Source organism: Prionailurus bengalensis, chromosome D3, assembly GCF_016509475.1.
Source record: "Prionailurus bengalensis isolate Pbe53 chromosome D3, Fcat_Pben_1.1_paternal_pri, whole genome shotgun sequence".
NCBI classification, from domain to species: domain Eukaryota; kingdom Metazoa; phylum Chordata; class Mammalia; order Carnivora; family Felidae; genus Prionailurus; species Prionailurus bengalensis.
Window position 1 is genome coordinate 66797829 of NC_057356.1, and position 21853 is coordinate 66819681.

The window sequence follows — 21853 nt, forward strand, 5'->3', positions numbered from 1 at the left end:
CATGGCACAGGCAGAAAGAAGCACAGACCTGGAGTCAAGGGCAGGGTGCCCAAACCCCCCAGTGTGCCCAGGACTGGGGAACTCTGCCCGGGATGCAGGGCTTCCCTTGGGTCAAACCTGGAAAATCTGAGGCCAACCAGGATGGGGCCCCCTCATCCCTGGACCGGCATCGCCATCACTTGGGCGCCGGCAAGAAAGGCCCCATGCCAGCTCACCGAAGCAGAGACCGCAGGCTGGGGCCCGGGAACCCCCAAGCTCTCCGAGTGACTCTGACGCAGCTTCAGGTTCAAGAACCTCTAGAATATGGTTCTCAACCTTGGCTGCGTATTCGAGTCATGGGGAGAGGCTGAAAGACTTGACTACCTAGGTCATACCTCAGACCAACTGGATCAGAGCCTCTGGGACAGACAGGGTCCAGGCACAAGTATTTCTCAAAGCTCCTCAGATGACTCCAAAGTGCAGCCGAGGCAGAGCCCCTCCGCCCTAGGACAGTGGATCTTAACCGCTGTGCCACAGAGTCACGTAAGATTTTTGAAAGGATCGAGGCCCTATCCCTAAGCCAACTGAATCAGATTCTCTGGGCGAATCTCTGGGACCCGGCATGAGGGTTATTTTATAAAGATCCCCGGGTGATTCTAATGTGCACACAAGGCTGAGAACCACAATTCTAGAGGAAATAAAACTTTTACCCCAAAGCTGAGCAAGTCATTTTTATTGAAGGAAATGAGTTACTTAGTTGCCAAGGGAACCATCCCCCGAATGGAAAGAAAGACAGTCACTGATTTCTGGCTTTTGTGCCAAGCGCTAAGTCACTGACTGAAGCGTGTATTTCTCTCTCGCTCTCCCTCTGCCTTTTCTGCTTGTTGAAATGAAAAAAGAAGGAGGGTTCACAGAAGAGACTCTGCAGGGGAAACATCTAATGACTTAAAAAAGATGGGCAGAGCTGTTGCCTCTCAGGATACTGGCTGTGGCCAGGACAGCTGAGCCCAGCTAGCAAAGCAGACCGGGTCTGCTGAGCCTCAGCAAAGGTGTCAAGGTCATCAGAAGCCAGGGATGGACCAAGGGCCCAAGAGAACTGCTCCGGACCAAAAGGAAAATCAGAATTGTATTACAGAGACACTGAAAACAACGAATGCCATCTGAGAACAGCTTGTACCTACCTACATGATACTGTATGAAATAAACCAGTCACAAAAAGACAGATACCATATGATTCCACTTATACAAGATACCTAGAATAATCTCATTCACAGAGACTGAAAATAGGGTGGTGGTTTCCAGGGGCTGGGGGAGGGGAAGTGGAGGCTGTCCTTTAACGGGCATAGAGTTTGTTTTGTAAGATGAAAGGTGTTCTGGAGACTGGTTGCACAACAACGTGAACGTACTGAACGCTACTGAACTGTGCGCTTAAAAATGGCTCAAATGGTCGATTTCACGTCATGGGTATTTTACTACAATCAAAAATAGTGAAAAAAAAAATCTCTGAATCGTGTCAAGGCCCAAACAGATTTCATAAATGTAATCGATTCCCAAACAATTATTTTTGTGTTGCTAGTTTAATAGTGGGTTATGTCTTATACTCGTCTTCACAGAGGGGCAGAAGTGGGGTTGTGTGCCGGATTTTCATTTTCACTCTTTTCTCACTTAAGACGCTATCTCGTCTGAATTCCACGCCGGACATCACCACTCACCGGGCAGCCGCCACTGAATGGCAGGCATTGCAGAGTGTGGCTCTCCATCAGCTGTGCTGATACGGAAGGTGACAGAGAAGGAGGAGCCAGGCGTGACCCAGGTTTTTCGGGTGAGCGACCACCAGCGCAGGAGAGCCATTCACTGGGGGAGGGTTGGGGGAGGGAGGAGGCCGAGGAAGCTGGGCTCACCGAGTGTCTAGTTTGTGCCAGGCTCTGTGCTAGGCATCGTGCAGCCCTATTTCACTTGACCCTCGCCACGGCTGGAGAGGCTGGCGTCCTGGCCTCACTCCTCAGATAATGAATCAGACCCTCCAGGGACTTCAGCAGCTCCCTCTGGGTCACGCAGCTAGTAAGTGATAAGAGGCAACCTTGAATCCAGGGTGTCCTCTTAACTACGCCAGTTGAGGACATGATGAGGTTTGCAATGCAGCGCAGGGACAGATGTTCAGGAGGCCGCGGTGAGCGTGCTTCCGAAGATCCAAGGGAGAACCAGCCTGCAGGTAAGGGGGCTAAGACGCAAGGACGGGAGAGACAGGCTGCGAATAGATGAGCTTTCTCTCCTGCTGAGAGAAGAGAACCCTGAGGTTCACAGAAGATGAGTCAACAAAGGGGCCTGAGAAGGAGCATTCAGAGACAGGAAGGAAGTCAGGGGAGAGTGGTTTGTTAGGAAACAAAGGAGGAGAGGACTCAAAAGGACAGCGAAGCCACCCTTGTCACACGTCACACGGATTTCAAGGATGAGGCCTGAGAAGCAGCCGCTGCATTGGCAATCACCAGCCTGCAGAATTCCAGCTTAACTCCGGCACACCCTCGTCCTCTTTCCCTGGTAACTGTCCCCGAGCTCGGACTTGCCAGCTTTTAGCACACGTGTGGGATCCTGGTTCAGTGTCTGGACACGCCCACCAGGCTGTCAGCCCCGGGGGCGGGCAGGGGCTACGTTTTGATCATTTCGATCGATCGTTCATCCCCCAGCACCTAGCACGATGCCTGGCACAAAGTGAGTGCCCAATAATTATTTGTTGAAGGCCTGGCTGAAAGCCAGCTCTGTGCCCTCCCTCAACTGTCAGGAAGTGCCGTCCCTGCCCCCTCCCCACATTCAGCAAAGTCAAGGGCCGTGAGGCCCTCTGCTCTCTGTGGCACCAGGTGACTGGTGGGCAGAGTTGCTTCGACAGCATTGCTAAACCGCCTCAAAGGCGGCATCTGACCTTGAGCTACCTTCCGTTCTGCTTGGCTAAGCACTGAGTCATTTACTTGTTTCTGCTGCCTTTCAACCCTGGAGCCGTGGGTTTAGCACAAAGGAAGACACGAGGGTTGTTTCATTTGTGGGGAATCGATTTCCCTTAAATAAGAATTTAAACTGCTAGTCTGCACTGCACGGTGGGAGGGTCGGCTTCGAGGAGCATGGTGGGGGCTTCCTGAATCGATGCCCAGGTCTCTCTGAGCCTTTGAAAAAAATGTTTTCCCCACAAACACTGACCGCGGGAGAAGGAGGATGGCCTGGAAGTCAGGAGACCAGGTGAGTCCCAAACAAGGCCCTAGCTGGCCATGGGGCCTTGGACAAGTCAGTCAACATGTTGTCACTCTTTCTGGGCATCTGTCCTCACCTGCAGACATAGAGATGCCCTCAACCCACCCCACCCCCAATGCCAGGACAGCACACGTTCACTGTGGGTGGGGGTGGGGGACAACTCCAGGCAGAGACTGCCTTCGGACCCAAGACGGCCTCCCAGAGCATGTGTCCCTGGAGCAGGGTCCACCCTGCAGCGCCACCTCCGTCAGGATCCCTCTGGTTCCAGCCCTTGTGACACTGGCCGAGAGGCAGCTAAGACAGAGGTCCAGAGCGTGGGCTTTGGGGTTCCACACGCTTGGGTGTGGTTTCCTCCGCTGGGTGTCTGACCTCCTCCTCACCTGATGGGAGCCTTCTTACCTACGGGGTCTTGTGATGATCACAGGAGATAATGCAAAGAAAGTGCTTTGTGCAGGGCCTGGCACAGAATGAGAACACACCAAATGTTAACTATCGTAATAACAAATACTATTTGTGGCTCAGATCCATACATCAGGAACACCTCCAACAACAAATTAGAGATTGCAAGGACCCCAGAGATCTTTCCTAAGCCTCTAGTTGTAGTGATGAGGAAAGTGAGATCTGTGGGGAGAGGAAGCAACTCGCCCTAAGACCCGCAGGCAGAAATGGGACCACGAGTCCCGATTCCTCTATGGGTGTGGATCATTATGTCCTATTGCCAGCTCCTACGAGGGCCCTGCTGGGGCAGATGCCAACCCGCAGCACCCTCGAGCGGTGGGAACCCTGATGTCTGATTCACCGCGGCTCCTGCCCCCCAGCCCTGCCCCACCTGGAACAGAAGTGTCACTCAGGGGCTCTGGCCATTCAGTAGAGCCCCAGGCACGACCCAGGCCCCCTCCGCCTTCTAGGTCTCTTCCCTTAAATGGGACAAAATGGTCTTTAGGAGTCTTGCAGTCTTAACATTCCACGGTTTCAAGAACTGCACTCAACCACAAACAAGTGGCTGGAAACCTCCATAAGTACCTTGGGAGGAACAGGCAGAGCCCAAGAAAGCGCAGCCCTCCACCAGTTTTCCCCAGTTCATGGCGTACTAGGGTCTACTTAGTCTCAGTGGCTACTTCCCTGCCCTACAGACAAGCAGCGCAAAGTCTCCCGGTCAGGACCAGGGCTCAGAACAGAGGCAGAAGCATGCACTCCATGACAACCCACCAGCGTGGAACACAAGCCCAAACAAAGCGGTTTTGCCAAGAAAGGAGCCGTGGGCCGGGAGCCTGGAGGCCTGGGACCAGGCCCACGCTCCCCTCTGTGTCTCACTGGCGGGATGTGCTGTTCTGCGTTGTACAAGGAGGCCATCAGATGGCAGGCCGCACTCCCTGCTGAAATCTCACAGCCCCTCGTCCTCCCCAGAGCACCCAGCAGCTGGGTTCGGGCCTGCATACGGTCTGCCCTCCGGCCCAAGGAGAAAGCAATACTGAATTGATTTGTCATCACGTCTTCCCAAGGCCAACCCCAGACCAAAGCAGAATAGGCTTTCAGAAGTGTCTAAGGAGGAAGGGAAGAACGGAGAGAGGGAGGGAGGGAGGGAGGGAAGGCGAGAGGTTGGAGTCTGAAGTCCCTCCAGAACTAACATTCTATGAGTCCGTGCAGCTAGGTTCTAAGGCAATTCACCGTGGGTGTCTATTAGGAACAGCCACGCTCATGGTGGTAACACCCTGCGGGGAGCAAAGGGAATGAACTTCAGATGTGAAATGCCACGTTAACCCCTTTTGGCCCAGGCACAGTTAACTTCCCAAAGCACAGGCTCTGTGGGTCCGTGTGCGTGAGGCCGCCCGGCTGTGTAAAGTGCCAAGTCCTGCCTTCACAGCGAAAGCCTCAGTGATGCTGGTGTCGGAGGCCATGATGCACTCCCGTCTGCAAAGCTCATCGGTTGCATCTCAGTGCTTTCCAGCCCGGAGCCCACAGGTCAGAAACACAATGTAGCAGGATTCTGCAGGATTCTGGAGCATAAAGAGGAACAGATCTTATAAATAACTCCTGGTTAAAACAGAGCTGGAAATAAGGAGACAGGAGAGGAAGCAAATTGCTAAGCACGTATTGAGTCAATCACATTGGCTTGGAAACCTTAGTGCAAATGGCTGGTCCTTCTCATCAGAATATCAAACACAGGATTGAACCCGGAGGCACCAAGACTGTGCATGTGTGTGTCTGAGGATGTGTTTGAAAGGGCGTGGTTAAGACCCTGGACCCCTCTGAGCCACTCTGTCTTCACAGGAAGGTCTGGCTGCTGGGTTGCTCTGTAAGCTCTGAGATTCTAGATATCGATTCACAGCTGAGGCCTCAGTATAAAACTCAGGAAGCCAAAAGTCTGAATTAAATCTCGACCATGCTCACACGACCAGTCTCCCCCTTTTCCATTCCGTGGGGCCTTTCTTTAGCTGAGACAAGGCCACTACAGCCTGCACTCTCCCGAATGCTAAAATTGAGTGCAAATGTGCTTTAATCACTGGCAATCCTCAAGGCCCCTGATCTCGGGGTGTGGCCCAGCAGCATGCTACCTACGGGCAGGGTGGGGTCATAGGGCCCCGGCTGAGGCCAGGAGGCTTAGCACAGAGCTGACTGTGCCCGCCCCCCCATCCCTGCCTCCTGGCCCACGCACTGCCCGGCGCAGGAAGGAGAGGAGGAGCGAGGTTCTGCTTGCCGGGGTGGCCGGCCAGCCTGTGCCGCCCTCAGCAGCAGGTGCAGGTGCCCGTGTGCACGCGGAGGATGCCTCGGCTGTGCAGGTGCAGGAAGTTGAAGATCTCAGAGGGCATGGCGTGGAAGCCGGGGCGGGGCTTGACGTTGTCATAGTAGTGGTGGGTGATGTAGAGGCCCGAGGGGTTCATGGGGAAGGCCCAGAAGCCGAACAGGTGCACCTCCTCGCAGAGCTCGAGCGCCGCGGTGGCCAGGATGAGGCCGGTGCTGATGCGCTTCGCGCGCACCCCCAGGCTGAGCCAGTAGCGCGACACGTTGACCAGGTATTGCGGGTGGAAGTAGTACACGGCCTGCGTCGACTCGAAGTCGTCCAGCACGTACTTGACGCGGATGGACACGTCGGTGTTGCGCGTGTTGTAAAAGGCGGGCAGCAGCACCGACGCGTTCTCGTACACCTGCAGCACCCGGTAGAAGGGCCGCCGCCACTTCTCCAGCTTGTGGAACCTGGGCGGGGCCGGAGCAGAAGGGTGGTCGGCCCACTCCCCCCCCCCCCCCCCAACGTGCCTGTGCGCCTCTTCCCCCGCCCCACCGCCCCTGCTGCCCCCATCCGGCACCCCGGGGTCTTTCCAGAAAATGCAGGGGACTCAAGGCCACCCCACTTCCTTTCATCTCATTCACCTCCTAAGATGAATGGCCTGCCTTCTGTTTTCTAAGTGGAAGCAATCTGAGTCCAAAGGGACAACCATGTAGGGAGGGCGGTGCTTAACCCAAAGGGATGAGAGCATCCCGGGGCTGGGTGGGGGGAAAGGGGGGACTCCGTGGGGAGGTAGGGAGGAAGTGGAGGCTTTCCCTGGGCCCTCAGGGCAGACGCGTGTACTTTCTTTCCCAAGATCCCCAATGAGTACCCCAAATGAGTGTGCCTGCTCTCTCCTTCCTGCCCCGCAGCCCCTCACTCGTGCTTCCCTCGCCTGATTTACCAACTCTTTAGCCTCTGGTCTCTGGCTGTCCCCTCTCTTACCCCTGGTCTGACCTGGATGATGTGACTAGGCCCTTGGCTGTTGTTTTAACCCATTGACCCCCGTCCCCAAGGCCTCCCAGGCAGACAAACCCCAGGAGGGGAACTAGGTGGGGACTGAGATCTTTGTTAAGAGTCTTCTCCCAGGGCCCCCTGGATACACCAGGGTAGGGAGCTGTCTTCCCCCGTCACACTCAGGAAAGCTTTCTGGCCCATCTACATGAAGACTGTCTAGACCGGTGCTGTCCAAAAGAAATAGAACTGAGGCCACATATCTCACTTAAAATGTTCTAATGATCATATTTAAATAAGTAGAAAGGAGTGGGTGAAGTCAATTTTTATATTATATTTAATGCTCACAGTGTTTTATTTAACCTGCTGTACCCAAAATACTACTCTTTCTTTCTTTTTTTTTTTTTAATTTTTTTAACGTTTATTTATTTTTGAGACAGAGAGAGACAGAGCATGAACGGGGGAGGGTCAGAGAGAGATGGAGACACAGAATCCGAAACAGGCTCCAGGCTCTGAGCAGTCAGCACAGAGCCCGACGCGGGGCTCGAACTCATGGACTGCGAGATCATGACCTGAGCCGAAGTCGGACGCTGAACCGACTGAGCCACCCAGGCGCCCCCAAAATACTACTCTTTCAACAGGTAATCGATACAAACAATGGATGAGATATGGTCCATCCTCCTTTCCATGTTAAGTCTTTGAAATCGGGTGTGTGTTTACACTTATAGACAGCCCACGTCAATCTGGATAGCCACATTTCCAGTGGCCAATAACCACATGTGACTAGGGGGTACCATACTGGACAGCACAAGTCTAGAAGAGGGTCAGTTACCTCTCGGTGATGATGCTGGGGTTCACAGTGACCACATCCGTCTTCACTCCCACATCCATGGTGTACTTCTCCGAGATGGGGGGTAGGTTGCACCTGCACAAGAGACAAGGCACCCAGGCCGTATGTGCTCAGTCATTCTAGACACAGCTGGAGAGCAGGCAGGGGGAGGGTGTGGGGAGGGAGGAGATGTTGCTCCTATGGGCAGAGGGAGGCAGAGGCAGCCAGCTGGATGGAATCTTTGTGGCCTGTGCATAGAGAAGCAAGTCCCCCCTCCCCCGACTGGCACAATGATGGTGGACAGCCTCAACCCCAATCCCTCTGCATGAAGCCTTTATTTTCAACCCATCTTCTTTATCCAGGCTAAAGATGTAAGCGAGGATCCCCAAAGAGGTAAGAGGGGGCTCTATCTGAGGAAGAAGAAATACCAGGACCCATCTCTGACTTAGTTAAAGCCAGGGCGAAGCCAATATTGGTGTCAGCCCCAAGGCCGCCCTTGTTCCAAGCCCTGCTTCTGGAAGAGAAGAACCCAGTTGGGGAGGGTTCTGCACACCCACAGATCTGCACAGACCTTCATATAGCTGCTATGCTCTTTTTAAAAAAATTAATTATTTTGAAAACAGAGGTGTTCTTTGCACACATCTCATTCCGCAGACGTGGAAACAGAGGACCTGAGAGGTTTGGCCACTGGCCCCAAGGGATAGGGCTGGAGAGGGCAAGAAACAACCCAGAGCATGAGGGTGTGCAGGGCTGGGGAGTGGAGGCTGATCTCTTGAAGGACAGCATTGGGGCATGGGGGTGGGGCACCACAAGAGGGAAGGGCGCAGAGCCGGAGGGCCATGGGGGCAGAAGCAGCAGGTGCAGAGCCTGGGGGATTCTTTACCGGAAGACAAAGTCAGCGCTGTTGATCTCTCTCCCACAGCGGCTGTTCTTTAAGATGCCTCCATTGCCCACCACTGCACACTTCTTAAACTGGGACCGGTAGTAGGGCATGTCCTGGGGGAGACAGGGACGCGGCTGTCACAGGCAATGCCCTCCCTGCCTTATTCGGGTGCCCTCACCCCTGTACCCATGATCACGTCTACGAGCCAGCCTTGCAGGGAATGTGGGAGAAAAGTGGTTATTCCACTTTGCAGATGAGAAGAGAGGCCAGGAGACTTGTTCTCAGTCCCACTGGCCAGTACGAACGAGCTGGAACAGAAGCCAGGTCTCCACAACCTTTTCAATAAGCTCTGGGATGCCTCAGGTTTCCAGAAAGAAGAGAGTACAGGTTGTGGCTAGTCCTGCTTGCCTTTGGTTTTGCCAATGTTGGGAAGCTCATCTTTAGGACTTCTAGTATGCATATTTTATTGGTTAATGCAGATGTTCTGGGGGGTGACAGCAACAGAGATGGGGACAGGGCCGCCTGGGACCAGGGCCCTAAACCTGGCTCTCACCCCTTTCAGCTCAGGGCATGGTACAGACCCTCTCTCTGCTCTGCAGTGGGGGGGGACATGTGCCTGGGATACAAAGATCAGATGGACCGGGACACATGGCAGGACTTGGCAGCAGCAGGGACAAGAGACCAAGGGCTGAGTAAGCAAGGCCACACTGGGGAACAGCGAGAGGCCGGAAATTCCTGAAATCTCTGCGAAGTGCAGAGGAGCCTGGGACTTAGCCTGAGTGACAGTCACACTTGCGGGAGCCCTGGGAGTGACCATCTCACGGCACTTTGACCTTGTCACACCCTGACTGCTGGGGTTACCTTGGTCTGGGCACCGGCTCCCCACAAGGCTCCCTGGGCATGCTCTCCAGGGGACCACAAGCACGTCAGCAGGAAAAAGCAAACACTGGCCTGAGGGTTAAGGGTCCCGATTCTGTCCCGTCCCTGCTCTGGGTCATAATCCGCCCCCCCCCCCCCCCAGGAAACCTGAGGCAGATGGAACCAAGCAGCCACATGCATGGCACAGGCAGAAAGAAGCACAGACCTGGAGTCAAGGGCAGGGTGCCCAAACCCCCAGTGTGCCCAGGACTGGGGAACTCTGCCCGGGATGCAGGGCTTCCCTTGGGTCAAACCAGGAAAGCCCGGGACCAACCAGGATGGGGTCCCCTAGGCAAAAGACCCAGGTTCAGCCCTGGTTTTGTGTGATAATGAGGTGAAGGAACCATAGACAAGTGTTTTGAGTTCTCAGCAACTTGGTTTTCCCATCTGTAAAATTAGGATAATTCCATGTGCTTTTCAAAAGTGAGACAACGTGAAGCAGAGTTTCTCGATCTGGCAGCGTTGACACTTTGGACCAGCTCATTCCTTGCTGGGGGGGGGGGGGGGAGGGGGCTGCCCTGTGGACTGCAGAATGTTTAGCAGCATCCCTGGGCCTCTCCCCACCGGATGTCAAGGGTAACGCCCAATCATAACCACCAAAATGTCTCTAAATGTTGCCAAATGTCCCCAGGGTTAAGAACCACTAGTGTAAATGAAAAGCCTATCCAGGGTGATGCTTGGCCCAGAGGTATCTCGGCAGGAGGACCAGATTATTACTGTCATTAGTCCCCAAAGATCCCTCCCCCCAGGAGCCTACTGGACAGCTCCCCTTCCAGCACACATCACCTGGCCAGCCCTGAATGACAGCGGCCCTGGCCGGCACCTTGGCCTCCCGGTGGGGTCATGGGCAATCACACCACAGTGGGTCCTCAGGAAGGAGACTAAATCTGAAGAAGACGCTGCATCCGTCTGTGGGAGACTGTCCTTCAAGGCCCATTGTCCCTGAAGGGACAGGCCCAGGGGCCAGGATGGGGAAAACAAGGGTGTCTCACAGCCATTGGGGAAAACTGCACTGTTCGACTTTTACCAGGGAAAGGAAAAAACCAAAGTTATCTTTGGAGAGATCCTCAAAGCCCTTTATGTTCTATGTCAGTGTCTCCCAAACTTCTGTACATCAAAAACAACCTGGAGTACTTTCTGGAAATAGAAATTCCTGGGCTCCTTCCCAGAACCACGGAATCAGAATCTCCAGGGTCGGGGGAGGAGGTGGAGAAGCTGAATTTTATACAATCCCAAAGAAGTACTTACCTTGAGGGTATGAATCCTTCTAAGTCACAGGCTCTAACTCAGGGGGTGGCTAATTACGGCCTGCGGGCCACCTCGGACCTTCTGCCTGTTTCCGTACAGCCTGCGAGCTAAGCATGGGTTTTGTATTTTTAAACGGTTGGGGGTGGGGATCAAAAGAAGACGACTTCGTGACACGTAAAAATTATGTAAAGTTCACGTTTCAGTGTCTGATAGGAACTAGAGTGTTACTGCAGCCCAGCCACACTCGTTTGTTTGTGAAGGTCCGTGGCTGCCTTGTGCCGGAACCATAAAGGTGAGTGGCTGTGACAGAGACCATATGGCCTGCAAGGCTTAAAATATTTGCTCCCTGGCCCTTTCCAGAGAACATTTGGCAGCCCTGCTCTCACTCCCTGGGCCTCGGCCGTCTATACCCACGGCACCTTGTTGGACCCATATGTCATAACTGAACTGTCACCCACTGGCATGACCCGCATGAGATGTAAGTCCACCTGTCGGACATCAGCCTCCTGTTCCAGGCCTTGCAAGACCCACGCTGTAGGGGTGCCTGGGGGGCTCAGTCGCTTAGGCATCTGACTTCGGCTCAGGTCACGATCTCGCGGCCCGTGAGTTTGAGCCCCGCGTTGGGCTCTGTGCTGACAGCTCAGAGCCTGGAGCCTGCTTCGGAGTCTGTGTCTCCCTCTCTCTCTCTGCCCCTCCCCCCTCACACTCTGTCTCTCTCTTTCTGTCTCTCTCTCTCAAAAATAAACATTAAAAAAAAAGACCCACCTGGTAAATGTGGCTTATCCCCATCATCCTCCAGCCCAGTGACGTGGGGAGAGAATGTGTGACACCTCTCCACCTTGTGCTCCTCCTCGCTGCTCCCACAAGGCCCAATCTTATCAGCACCCTCCGTTTAAGTAACAGAACGCAGGGACCCGTGGGCTTTGTTTCATGAGCATTCCCGTTGAAGCAGGGCAGCCCAGGCCCTCAGATTTCATCCAGAAAGACCTGACATGCCCCCACTCAGCATTTCTGCACACTGGACTCACTAAGTCCTGCCCTGGACCCGTTGCTCTCCAGGTGGTGGTTATGAACACATCCAGTGGAACCTTCTTCCTCTTCAGATGGTAATAACCACTAGAATGAGCTGAAAAGGCAGGTTCCAGGCCCTTTTCTCTGAGATTCTGACGCTGTGGTCAGGCCACAAGTGAAGCCAGAGCTTCGGTGCCCTGAGCCGTTCATTCATGAGATCACTTATCCTGTGGTCCCCCATGACCAGGGAGCCACCGTACTAGCCCTCCCGACTTCTTTTATGCGGAAGGAAAACAATTCACGTCTATCTTGTTTTATTTAGATTTTCTGTTATAAGCAGCCAAACCTATTCCTAGCCTAAACCAGTCCAGTGTGATGGACAGGGAGACTGGGGCCTTGGAAGATATAAGAACTGTCCAAGGTCATCCAAATCGTTCTCGATTTGCTTTCTACTGGTCCATGATTTCTCATGCATGCAACCTTTGTGTGAATGGTTTTGCTCCTGCGCCTGCCTCCAGTGGGGGACAAATGCCTAATCACTCTCCCAGATATCTTCGGGATGTCCTCTGCAAGCAATGCAATAACCAAAATTTGACAACCGTTTTCTTGCCAGAAGTCGCTCAAATAATAGCCAGTTGGCACTCACTCTGCCCAGACGGGAGCCCCGGAGGACAGTCCACTGAGCCAACCTGACCCGGGACAACGGGTGCAGAGGGCACAGCAGAGTGATGCCACACTGCATGGGCGTGGCCACAGGGGGCCACGTGAGGTCGCCCCTTTGCCCTGCCCAGACTGCCGTGCCCCAAGCAGCACCTTGGGAAACATGCGGAAGATCTCCTGGTTGATGTGGTAGATGCCGCTGGTGTCCACTTCATACTTGAGCTTCGTCCCCAGGGGCGTGTTCTTCTGCGTCGTGAAGAGGAAGGAGGGGGCGTTGCAGCACCTGGACAGAGTGGACCTGCCAGGCAGGAGACACAGCAGGAGGGACAGGTGACACAGGGCAGAGCAAAGCCTCTGGAAGAACAGAGGGGTCAGGGAGCTGAGGCCCCTCGGGGTGAGCCGTTCTCTCCCCCCCACCCCTTCCCACACTCACTCCCACCCCCTCGCCTCTGCTCATGTCGTCCCCTCCCCCTTCAACATGCCTCCCAATGTCTGGGCCTTGCCTCCCCTCCTCACACTCGCCTTTCTCTCCGGGAGCTCCCAGCTGCCCACCCCACTGACCTCACTGGCCTCCGAGGTCCCAGAGCACAGACCAGCTACCACCCACTTCGTCACCCACCAACCCCCTCCCCACTTGAACGAAAGCCCCTTGATGGCAGGCACCCTGCCTCTCCGGATCCTGCACGGTGTCAGTCGCACGAGTGTTCGGGTGTTCGACAGCCAGCTGCCGGCCAGTCGTGGGATGAGTCATGCCTCAGTCAGGCGTTCGCCAAGATCTGCCAGGCATTCTACTACTTTCTGGAAACACTCTTTATCCAGCCTTGATGGAAATCCGGGGACACAGAGGGTTCTTGGCCCCTTAGACAAGGTGTTTACCCCTATCCCACGGGGGGGCAAAAACCCAAGACACCGATGGTCAACAGAAGCATTTAGAAAGTGTCTGAGGAAGAGGGGAGGTCAGGAAGTGGGCTGGTGCTGGTTGATGACTCCCTGCAGAAAGAGGAGCCTGACTTCCTAAAGAGGTTTTCAGGAGTCCATTGTTTCTTTAAAAAAAAAAAAAAAAGAAAGAAAGAAAGGAAGAAAGAAAGAAAAAAAAAAAGCCCTGTGGCTTTCACTCACAAGAGCAGTCAAACACAAGCCACAGAAGGGTTAAAGCTTAGAGGATGCAAGCAGCCTTTGCAAAACTAAAAAATAAAAATAAAAATAAGCCCTCCAAGGGAGAAGGTGGCTGCTGAGGCCGACCTGGGAGTCGGCCAGGCCGGAGAAGGCTGAGTTCTCCCTCTGCCTCAGCTGGTGCTCTGCCGGGTCACTCTCTCTCCGAGGCCTGCTGAGGGGCAGGATCCTGGGCACTGCTCTCCCCTGCCCTGGGGGCCCAGAGCCCCCCACCCTGGCTGCCCAGGGGCTGGACCTGACACGGGAGGCAAGCTGCTGCTCTCCCACGTGGTGGGGTGGGGAGGGCTTTGAGCCCGCGAGGCTCCGTTTTCTCCCAAAGCAGCAGTGTTATGCTGAGTCCACACTGGCCTCCTCCCGCCAACACTGGCTCCAGGCACTGTCACGTGCAGTGTCTAGGCGGCCCCAGGAGGGACGGGACACCTCCACGGAGCCGGGATGATGACGACCACCAACGTTTGAGGAGGGGCTTGCTGGAGAGTTCACATCCAGGGTCTGGGATGGAAACTTGGGCTGCCAACCCGGTGTCAGGAGGCCTGGGTTCTAGTTTCTGCTCCGCTCCTGCCAGCTGTGGGGCTCTGGGCTCTGGGCCTCCACCGCCTCATCCATAGAATGTAGTCTTGGCTCTTCTCCCTCTGAGCCTCTATAATTCTGCGACTCCAGGTTGCCAAAGCCAGGAAGGTTATAAAATTATGTTTTATGACTTTATTTCTCGTAGGGATTTCATTGGGGAAACTCAGCTGGCTGCCGATCGGAGAGGGCCTTCCTGTGGAGTGATGAGTTTCAGAATGTTGACTGAGTCTTCTCAGAGGGGAGGCCACGGACCCGGCCAGCAGAGGCCATGAGTCAGCACTGGCCCATTTAGCTTTGCTGGTCCAGAAACTCAATCTTGCCAGCCAGCTGGAGAGTTCACCACTGATGGAAACTCTCTCATATTAACCAAGCCTACCAGTGACGGAGCTATAAACCAGAAGGCCAACACGTCCATTTGTAGGCAGTAGGGTGAGGGAAGGCCTCAGTTATAGGACTCCTTCCAGCACGTCCCCTCCACCCCTCCCCATTTCACCATACCAGGGTCTTGCAAACCTGAATGAAGGATCTCATCATCGTTGAATGAGCTCGTAATGAGAGCAAAGGGAGGCAACCGACTGGCTTTGAAGGTTTTTCCATTTGGAGCCTGGCAAGACCTGATGTCATCTCCCTTTTCCACACCTGAAACTACTCCCCTGCCCCCCACCCCGAGAAGGGGCTCAGCATGCCCGCCCCACGCCCGGAGCCTCTCTGCTGGATAGTGCTGGCTGATCCCTGCCGAAGGCTCCCACACTTAATCCTTGTTTTTCTGCTGCCATATCATCTTCCTGCTGCTTCGTTATTTCCTTAGATATGTGAATCCCACGGAGGACACCTCTGTGCAGCTCCCAGCCCAGACAACATCTCCTTGCATCTCGCTGACCTTCTCTGCGCTGGGTGTTTTATCAGCCTGCTCAGGTCCCACCCACCCCCGGGGGGCGTCTGCCAGGGCAGTGCCTACACTAACACCTCTTGCTAAGGGCTGGATTTGGGGTGGCACTTGCCGCACAGACCTTGGACCTGTTCCCGCCTCCCGGCACTTTGCTCAAGTTCATGTTCTACTTTTATGATGGCGGGGGGGGGGGGGAGGGGGGGTGGAGGCGGGGTCTTCCTGCCCTCCTGTTGGGCCTTAGCTGGGAGTCTGCAGTCTCACAGAGGCCTCTGGTTTGCGGCTGCCGGTACCTGCTCTTCCGGGGTTATCACTTTAAACATCCACATTTCTAAAAATGTGCCACTTAAAACTACTACTCAGTCTCTAGACGTGGCCTGGAATTGCAGAAAACTGGACCAAATGACTCATAAGGAAAAGACAAAATGCTTAGTGTCATTTGCTTTTCACAGCCCCCCCGGGGTAGGATTCCTGCATGCTGATGGCTCCTGACTGCATCCAAACTTCAGCCTGAGTAGCCTGCATCCGGTCTATACCCACATGCCCGGGGTCCCATCAGTCCCATTCTGTAAGGTCTGTCTGCACTAAAATCCCACCGTGAGCTCACAGAATTTTAGCGATGAATCTACAGTTCATGTTAATCTGCTCATCTCTTGCAGACAGGGGAACCTTAAACTATGGCTCTTGCCTCTCTGGGAGCTTATAATCTATCGCTTTGGGTCAGGGAGCAGTTAGAAGCTCATCTACAGCAGGCCTCACGCGTCTGGTGCAAGCAAGCTGCCCCCGGAGGGGCTGGTGACAGGGCGCGGCCATAGAAGAAGGCTCAGTGCACCTCACCCCTCAGGCCTGCTGGAGACCTGGAACCAAGGTGGAGCTGTAGTGGCCACACCGCACCCCCCAGCCCCCCACGGGGCTGCCGCAAGGCCTAGGGGCCGGAATGCAGGGGTCGTGGCCAGCAGGGTGCCCATCTCGGCCTGTGTACTGAGTCAGAACCTCCCCGCTGCCCAGATCCCAAAGCCCAGCCAGGGCCAGCTCCGGGGAAAAGACGACCCCGGGGCCGGGCCTTGCAGGACGGGGCGGCAGGAAGGAGAACATCACCAACGGGAGGGCGGGGGAGGGCAGACAAGTCACAGATACTTGAACTGGTTGGCCTCAGAGATATTCATTGCCCATCTGCACATCTGCAGGCTCTTCCATCTGTCGAATAGCTCCGACTGCTTCACCCTTTGGGAGTAGAGACAGAAGAGAACGTGAAAGGGCCAGGCTGGGCAGAGCGTCGGCATTCGCGATCACCCCTTCCTGCTCCCCATGTGCCCAATCCTGGTGTGGTCCTTTACGCTAACTGTGGTTTCTTATTTTTGGTGTCCTCGATGCTCGGGCACCCAGGGTCTTGCTCACTCCTAGGGGGAGTGAACCACTCTCCTGCAAGCCTGCCTTCCACATGCAAACCAGCCCGTCCTGAGCCCAAAGCCTCACGGCCTCCTTTATCAACAGAGCCACCAGCCTTAAGGGAACCCAGGAGCTATCCGAGTTACAGGCACGATGCCATTTCTGTCTGCCCATGTGCATATCTTGGGGAGAATCTGAAGCTTTCACCGGCTTCCCATAGAGGTTCTTGATTCCAAAACCAGGACAAACACTCACTTAACTGTAAAGTAAAAACCAGTTTCATTCTGCAGAGCTGGGTCCCCTGTGTTGTTTTTTTTTTTTAACTTTTTTTTAACGTTTATTTATTTTTGAGACAGAGAGAGACAGGGCATGAATGGGGGAGGGTCAGAGAGAGAGGGAGACACAGAATCCGAAACAGGCTCCAGGCTCTGAGCCGTCAGCACAGAGCCCGACGCGGGGCTCGAACTCACGGACCGCGAGATCATGACCTGAGCTGAAGTCAGCCGCTTAACCGACTGAGCCACCCAGGCGCCCCAAGATCCCCTGTGTTTAAATGGAGGGGAAAGGGTTGTTCCCAAACGGGGCAAGCCTCACCCACAGAAGGAACACATACATGACTGGTACAGGGTGGGGTGATGGGGGAGCGGTGAGTACAGGAGAAATACAGAATAGCAACAAAGTATGTGTATTTTGCACTCAGAAGAGGAGCTGGGCCTCAGACAGAGTTCATATTCCCCCTAACTATGGGACCTCGGGCAGGTTATTCGACCTCTCTGAGTCTCATCTATATAATGGGCATAATAATAGATTATCACTCACTGTCCCAGATCTGTGAAAAGTATTAAATAAGGTGATGCAATAAAGGCCTAAGCATAGGAAGTGCACACGGAAAGTACCTGGTAGATGTAAGCTATTGTTATGGTTAAACTGCACTGCCTAGACTCTGCTCGCTCACAGCCCCCTGGACTTTTCCCCTTTTGTGAAACCCATAACCCATCCCTACTCACTCCTGATCTTTCCCACAAGACAGTAAGTAACGGGAGGGGCAGGGGATCACGCCTGAGTTCACACCATAAATCCAGGGCGAAGGCACACAGCCGACGTGTGGTAAATATGTGTTGAGCGTATTAATAAACTGGTGAATGAACCAAGAAGTCTGAGTTCCAAGAGAGTCTATAATTATTTATTGAACTCTTCTCTGTAGCGGGAACTGGGGATACAGCAGTGAACAAAACAGCTCTCTGCTTCCACGGAGCTTAAATAGCAGGAAGGAGGCAAGTGGAAAACAGGTACATATGCATATGACAACAAAAGCACAAGTGATGAAAGCAAAAATAGACAAGTGGGACTACGTCCAACTAAAAAGCTTCTGTACAGCAAAGGACCACAACAGAGTACAAAGTCAACACAGAGAACAGGAGAAACTATTTGCAGGCCATTTATCTGATGAGGGGTTAATATCCAAAACACATAAGGAACTCTTACAACTCAATAGCAAAAGGCCAAATAACCTGATTTTATTTATTTATTTGTCAATGTGTATTTATTTTCAGGGAGAGTGCACGAGCAGGAGAGGGGCAGAGGGAGAGAGAGAGAGAAAGAGAAAGAGGCAGAGAGAGAATCCCAAGAAGCCTCCACGCTCAGTGCAGAGCCCAATGCAGGGTTCAATCCCATGACCGTGAGACCATGACCTGAGCCAAAGTCAAGAGTCAGACGCTTGGGGCGCCTGGGTGGCTCAGTCAGTTAAGCGGCCGACTTGGGCTCAGGTCATGATCTCATGGTCCGTGAATTCAGGCCCCACGTCGGGCTCTGTGCTGACAGCTCAGAGCCTGGAGCCTGTTTCGGATTCTGTGTCTCCCTCTCTCTGACCCTCCCCCATTCACGCCCTGTCTCTCTCTGTCTCAAAAATAAATAAACGATAAAAAAAAAAATTAAAAAAAAAAAGTCAGACGCTTGGGGCGCCTGGGTGGCTCAGTCAGTTGAGTGTCCGACTTTGGCTCAGGTCATGGTCTCACGATTCGTGGGTTCGAGCCCCACTTCAGGTTCTGTGCTAACAGCTAGGAGCCTGGAGCCTGCTTCAGATTCTGTGTCTCCCTCTCTCGCACGCGCTCTCTCTCCCCCTTCGCACCCTGTCTCTCAAAAATGAATAAATGTTAAAAAAAAAAAATTAAAAACGAAAAACAGTCAGACACTTAACTGACTGAGCCACCCAGGCACCTCCAAATAACCTGATTTTAAAATGGGCATAAGATGAGGTGCCTGGCTGGCTCAGTTGGTTAAGCATCCAACTTCAACTCAGGTCATGATCTCACAGTTCATGGGTTCGAGCCCTGCATCTGGCTCTGTGCTAACAGCTCAGAGCCTGGAGCCTGCTTGAGATTCTGTATCTCTCTCTCTCTCTCTCTCTCAAAATCTCTCTCTCTGCCCCTCCCCCACTCATGCTCTGTCTCTCTCTGCCTCAAAAATAAATAAAACATTAAAAAACAATTTTTAATGGGCACAAGAATTGAAAAGACATTTCTCCAAAGAAAACATACAAATGGCCAACAGACATATGAAAAGGTGCTCAACATCACTAAATACCAGGGAAATGAAAATGAAAACTGCAATGAGAGATCATCTCATACCTGTTAGGATGGCTAATATCAAAAAAACAAAAGGGGCGTCTGGGTGGCTCAGTCGGTTAAGCGTCTGACTTCAGCTCAAGTCATGATCTTGCGATTCGTGAGTTCGAGCCCCGCCTCAGGCTCCTTCTTGCTGTTAGCACAGAGCCTGCTTCAGATCCTCTGTCTCCCTCTCTCTCTCTGCCCCTCCCTGGCTCACACACACCCTCGCACCTGCTCTCGCTCTCTCTCTCTCTCAAAAATAAATGAACATGTTTAAAAAAAAAAAAACCAAAAAAATCAAAACAAAAGATTGCAAGTGTTGGCGAGCATGTGGAGAAAAAGGAGCCCTCGCACGGTGTTGGTGGGAAGGTAACACGGTGCAGACAGCACGGCAAATGATACGGAGGTGCCTCGAAAAATTACGAAAAGAACAACCACGTGATCCAGCAGTCCCACTTCTGGGTATATATCCAAAGGAATGGCCATCAAGATCTAAAAGAACTACATACAGTCCCATGTCCACTGCAGCCTTAGTCAACGTAACCAAGACAATCTAAATGTCCACTGATGAGTGACCAGATAAAGAACATGTGTTATAGACGTACAATGGAATACTACTCAGCCTTTTACAAGAAGGGAATCTGTCACATGTGACCAGTTGGATGAATCTGGAGGACGTTATGCTAAGTGAAAGAAGCCAGTCACAGAGGATATATACAGCATGATTCTGCTCATGATGTATCTAAAATAGTCAATCTCATGGAAACAGAGAAGAGAACGGTGGTTGCCAGGGACTTTGGGAAGGGGACATGGTGAGCTGCTTGCTGCTCGATGTATATAAAGTTTCAGTTATTTAAGATGCCTAAGTTCTAGAGATCTGCTGTACAGCTTAGTGCCTACATTTAACAACACCGTATTAAACACTTAAGCATTTGTTGACAGGGTAGATCTCACGGGAAGTGTTCTTTCGCCCATTAAGAAAAAGAAAACAGCTGGTAGAGCCATGAAGAAAAATGAAGCAAGGCCAAGGAACCAACAAGGGACTGCTTCCGAAGGGTTGGTCAGGGAAGCCTTCCCCCAAGAGGCGAACTTCGCACACAGAACTGAAATGATCAGGAGTGAGCCATGCAAATTATCTGGGGGAAGGAGTATTCCAGGCGAAGAGAAAAGTGAGTGCAAAGGCACAAGGCTGGGCACTTACTTGGTAGCTTTAAGGAGCTGGAAGGAACCCAGCCTTCCATCCTGATGCCTTCCTTCTGGTTTTTCCAAAGCTCCCACAGCAACCGTCACATCTCAGGCTAATGTGACATCAGACGAGGGTGCCATTACGCAGCCCCACCCTGGCTCACCCACTGCTTCCCTCCCCTGCACCCTGCAACCTCCAGGCCCTTAGAGCAGTGCCCTACATGGCCAATGTTCCAAACACCTTCTAGAAACACAGCCCTGGCAAGACTGAGGCCAGGGTCCCAGTTCCAACTATTACCAGTGTCTGGGCCCCATTCTATGTGCCTCCAATGCCTGTCACACGCTGGACCAAGGCTGGGGCCTGAACACCCAACCTTGAATCCTGGCTCTGCCCCAACTTGCAGTGTGACCTGACACAAGTCATTTAATCTCTCGGAGACTCAGGTGCTTTATCTATAAGACAGATACAGTGATCTCTGCCCTGCTAACCTCAAGGGTTGTCAGAAAGATCAAATGAGATAATATACATAACGATATTTTATAAACTGCTTTACCAAAGCAGAGATCATCTTGACTTTATTTTTTTTTTCAACTTTTTTTTTTAATTTATTTTTGGGACAGAGAGAGACAGAGCATGAACGGGGGAGGGGCAGAGAGAGAGGGAGACACAGAATCAGAAACAGGCTCCAGGCTCCGAGCCATCAGCCCAGAGCCCGACGCGGGGCTCGAACCCACGGACCGCGAGATCGTGACCTGGCTGAAGTCGGACACTTAACCGACTGCGCCACCCAGGCGCCCCCATCTTGACTTTAAAGATGAGGGGTTGATCACAGGCTCTTATCTCCTTTCTCCCAAGATACCACTAATATTCCAGATGAATGGAATGACCGGGATGGGGGGAGTCCAATGGAAGAGAGATTTGACAAGTGTGTAGAAGGAGGAGGGGGGACATTAGGAGGGGTGACACAGCCCAGAGACAGAGTCCAAGCTCATGGGATATTTTAAAGAGGGGTGGAGGGTGGGGAAGGGGCATGGTGCTGAAGTGAGCATCATTTGTAAGTCTGTATCTGGAACCATCGAAGCCACCCCCAGAGCAGCCAAATATTTAGTGTCCAGCAAAGGGAGGGGAGGGATTGAACCAGACTCCCAGGGAAAAGATCTGGACATTCTAGCAGCAAAAGGAGCAGCCTCTCCGACAGTGACTCTTCTTTTATTATTTAATTTTTTTAAGTTTATTTATTTTGAGAGAGAGAAAGAGAGAGCAGTGGAAGAGCAGAGAGAGAGAGCGAGAGAGAGTCCCAAGCAGGTTCTGTGCTGTCAAAGCAGAGCCTGCCGCAGGGCTCGATCCCACGAACCGTGAGATCATGACCTGAGCCAAAATCAAGAGTGGGACGCGCTCAAACGGAAACTGAGCCACCCAGGCGCCCCTCCAACAACAACTCTTAAGGAAAGCCTGCAGTCAGTTTCTATCAGCTTTTTATTGTTCTAAATTTAAATATGAATAGAAAACCTAGAATCACCTGGTCAACTGGATGGAAACAGAAGACAAACCATTAGT

General features: G+C 53.0%; 1 protein-coding gene across 4 annotated transcripts in view; it reads right to left on the reverse strand.

Annotated features, from left to right (window-relative positions):
• Positions 1 to 695: 695 nt before the first annotated feature.
• The window catches only part of ST8SIA5 (ST8 alpha-N-acetyl-neuraminide alpha-2,8-sialyltransferase 5), a 59749-nt gene continuing 38591 nt past the window's right edge, over positions 696 to 21853 (reverse strand). For 2 of the 4 annotated variants that reach the window (XM_043558731.1, XM_043558729.1), the window contains 5 exons: positions 16253 to 16339; positions 12640 to 12784; positions 8650 to 8762; positions 7770 to 7862; positions 696 to 6414 (listed from right to left, as the gene is read on the reverse strand). In XM_043558731.1, coding sequence (XP_043414666.1) covers positions 5946 to 6414; positions 7770 to 7862; positions 8650 to 8762; positions 12640 to 12784; positions 16253 to 16339 — 907 coding nt within the window. In that variant the 3' untranslated portion in view covers positions 696 to 5945. Of the gene's footprint in view, positions 6415 to 7769; positions 7863 to 8649; positions 8763 to 12639; positions 12841 to 16252; positions 16340 to 21853 lie in introns of all 4 variants that reach the window. The other 2 variants (XM_043558730.1, XM_043558732.1) reach the window with 2 other exon arrangements.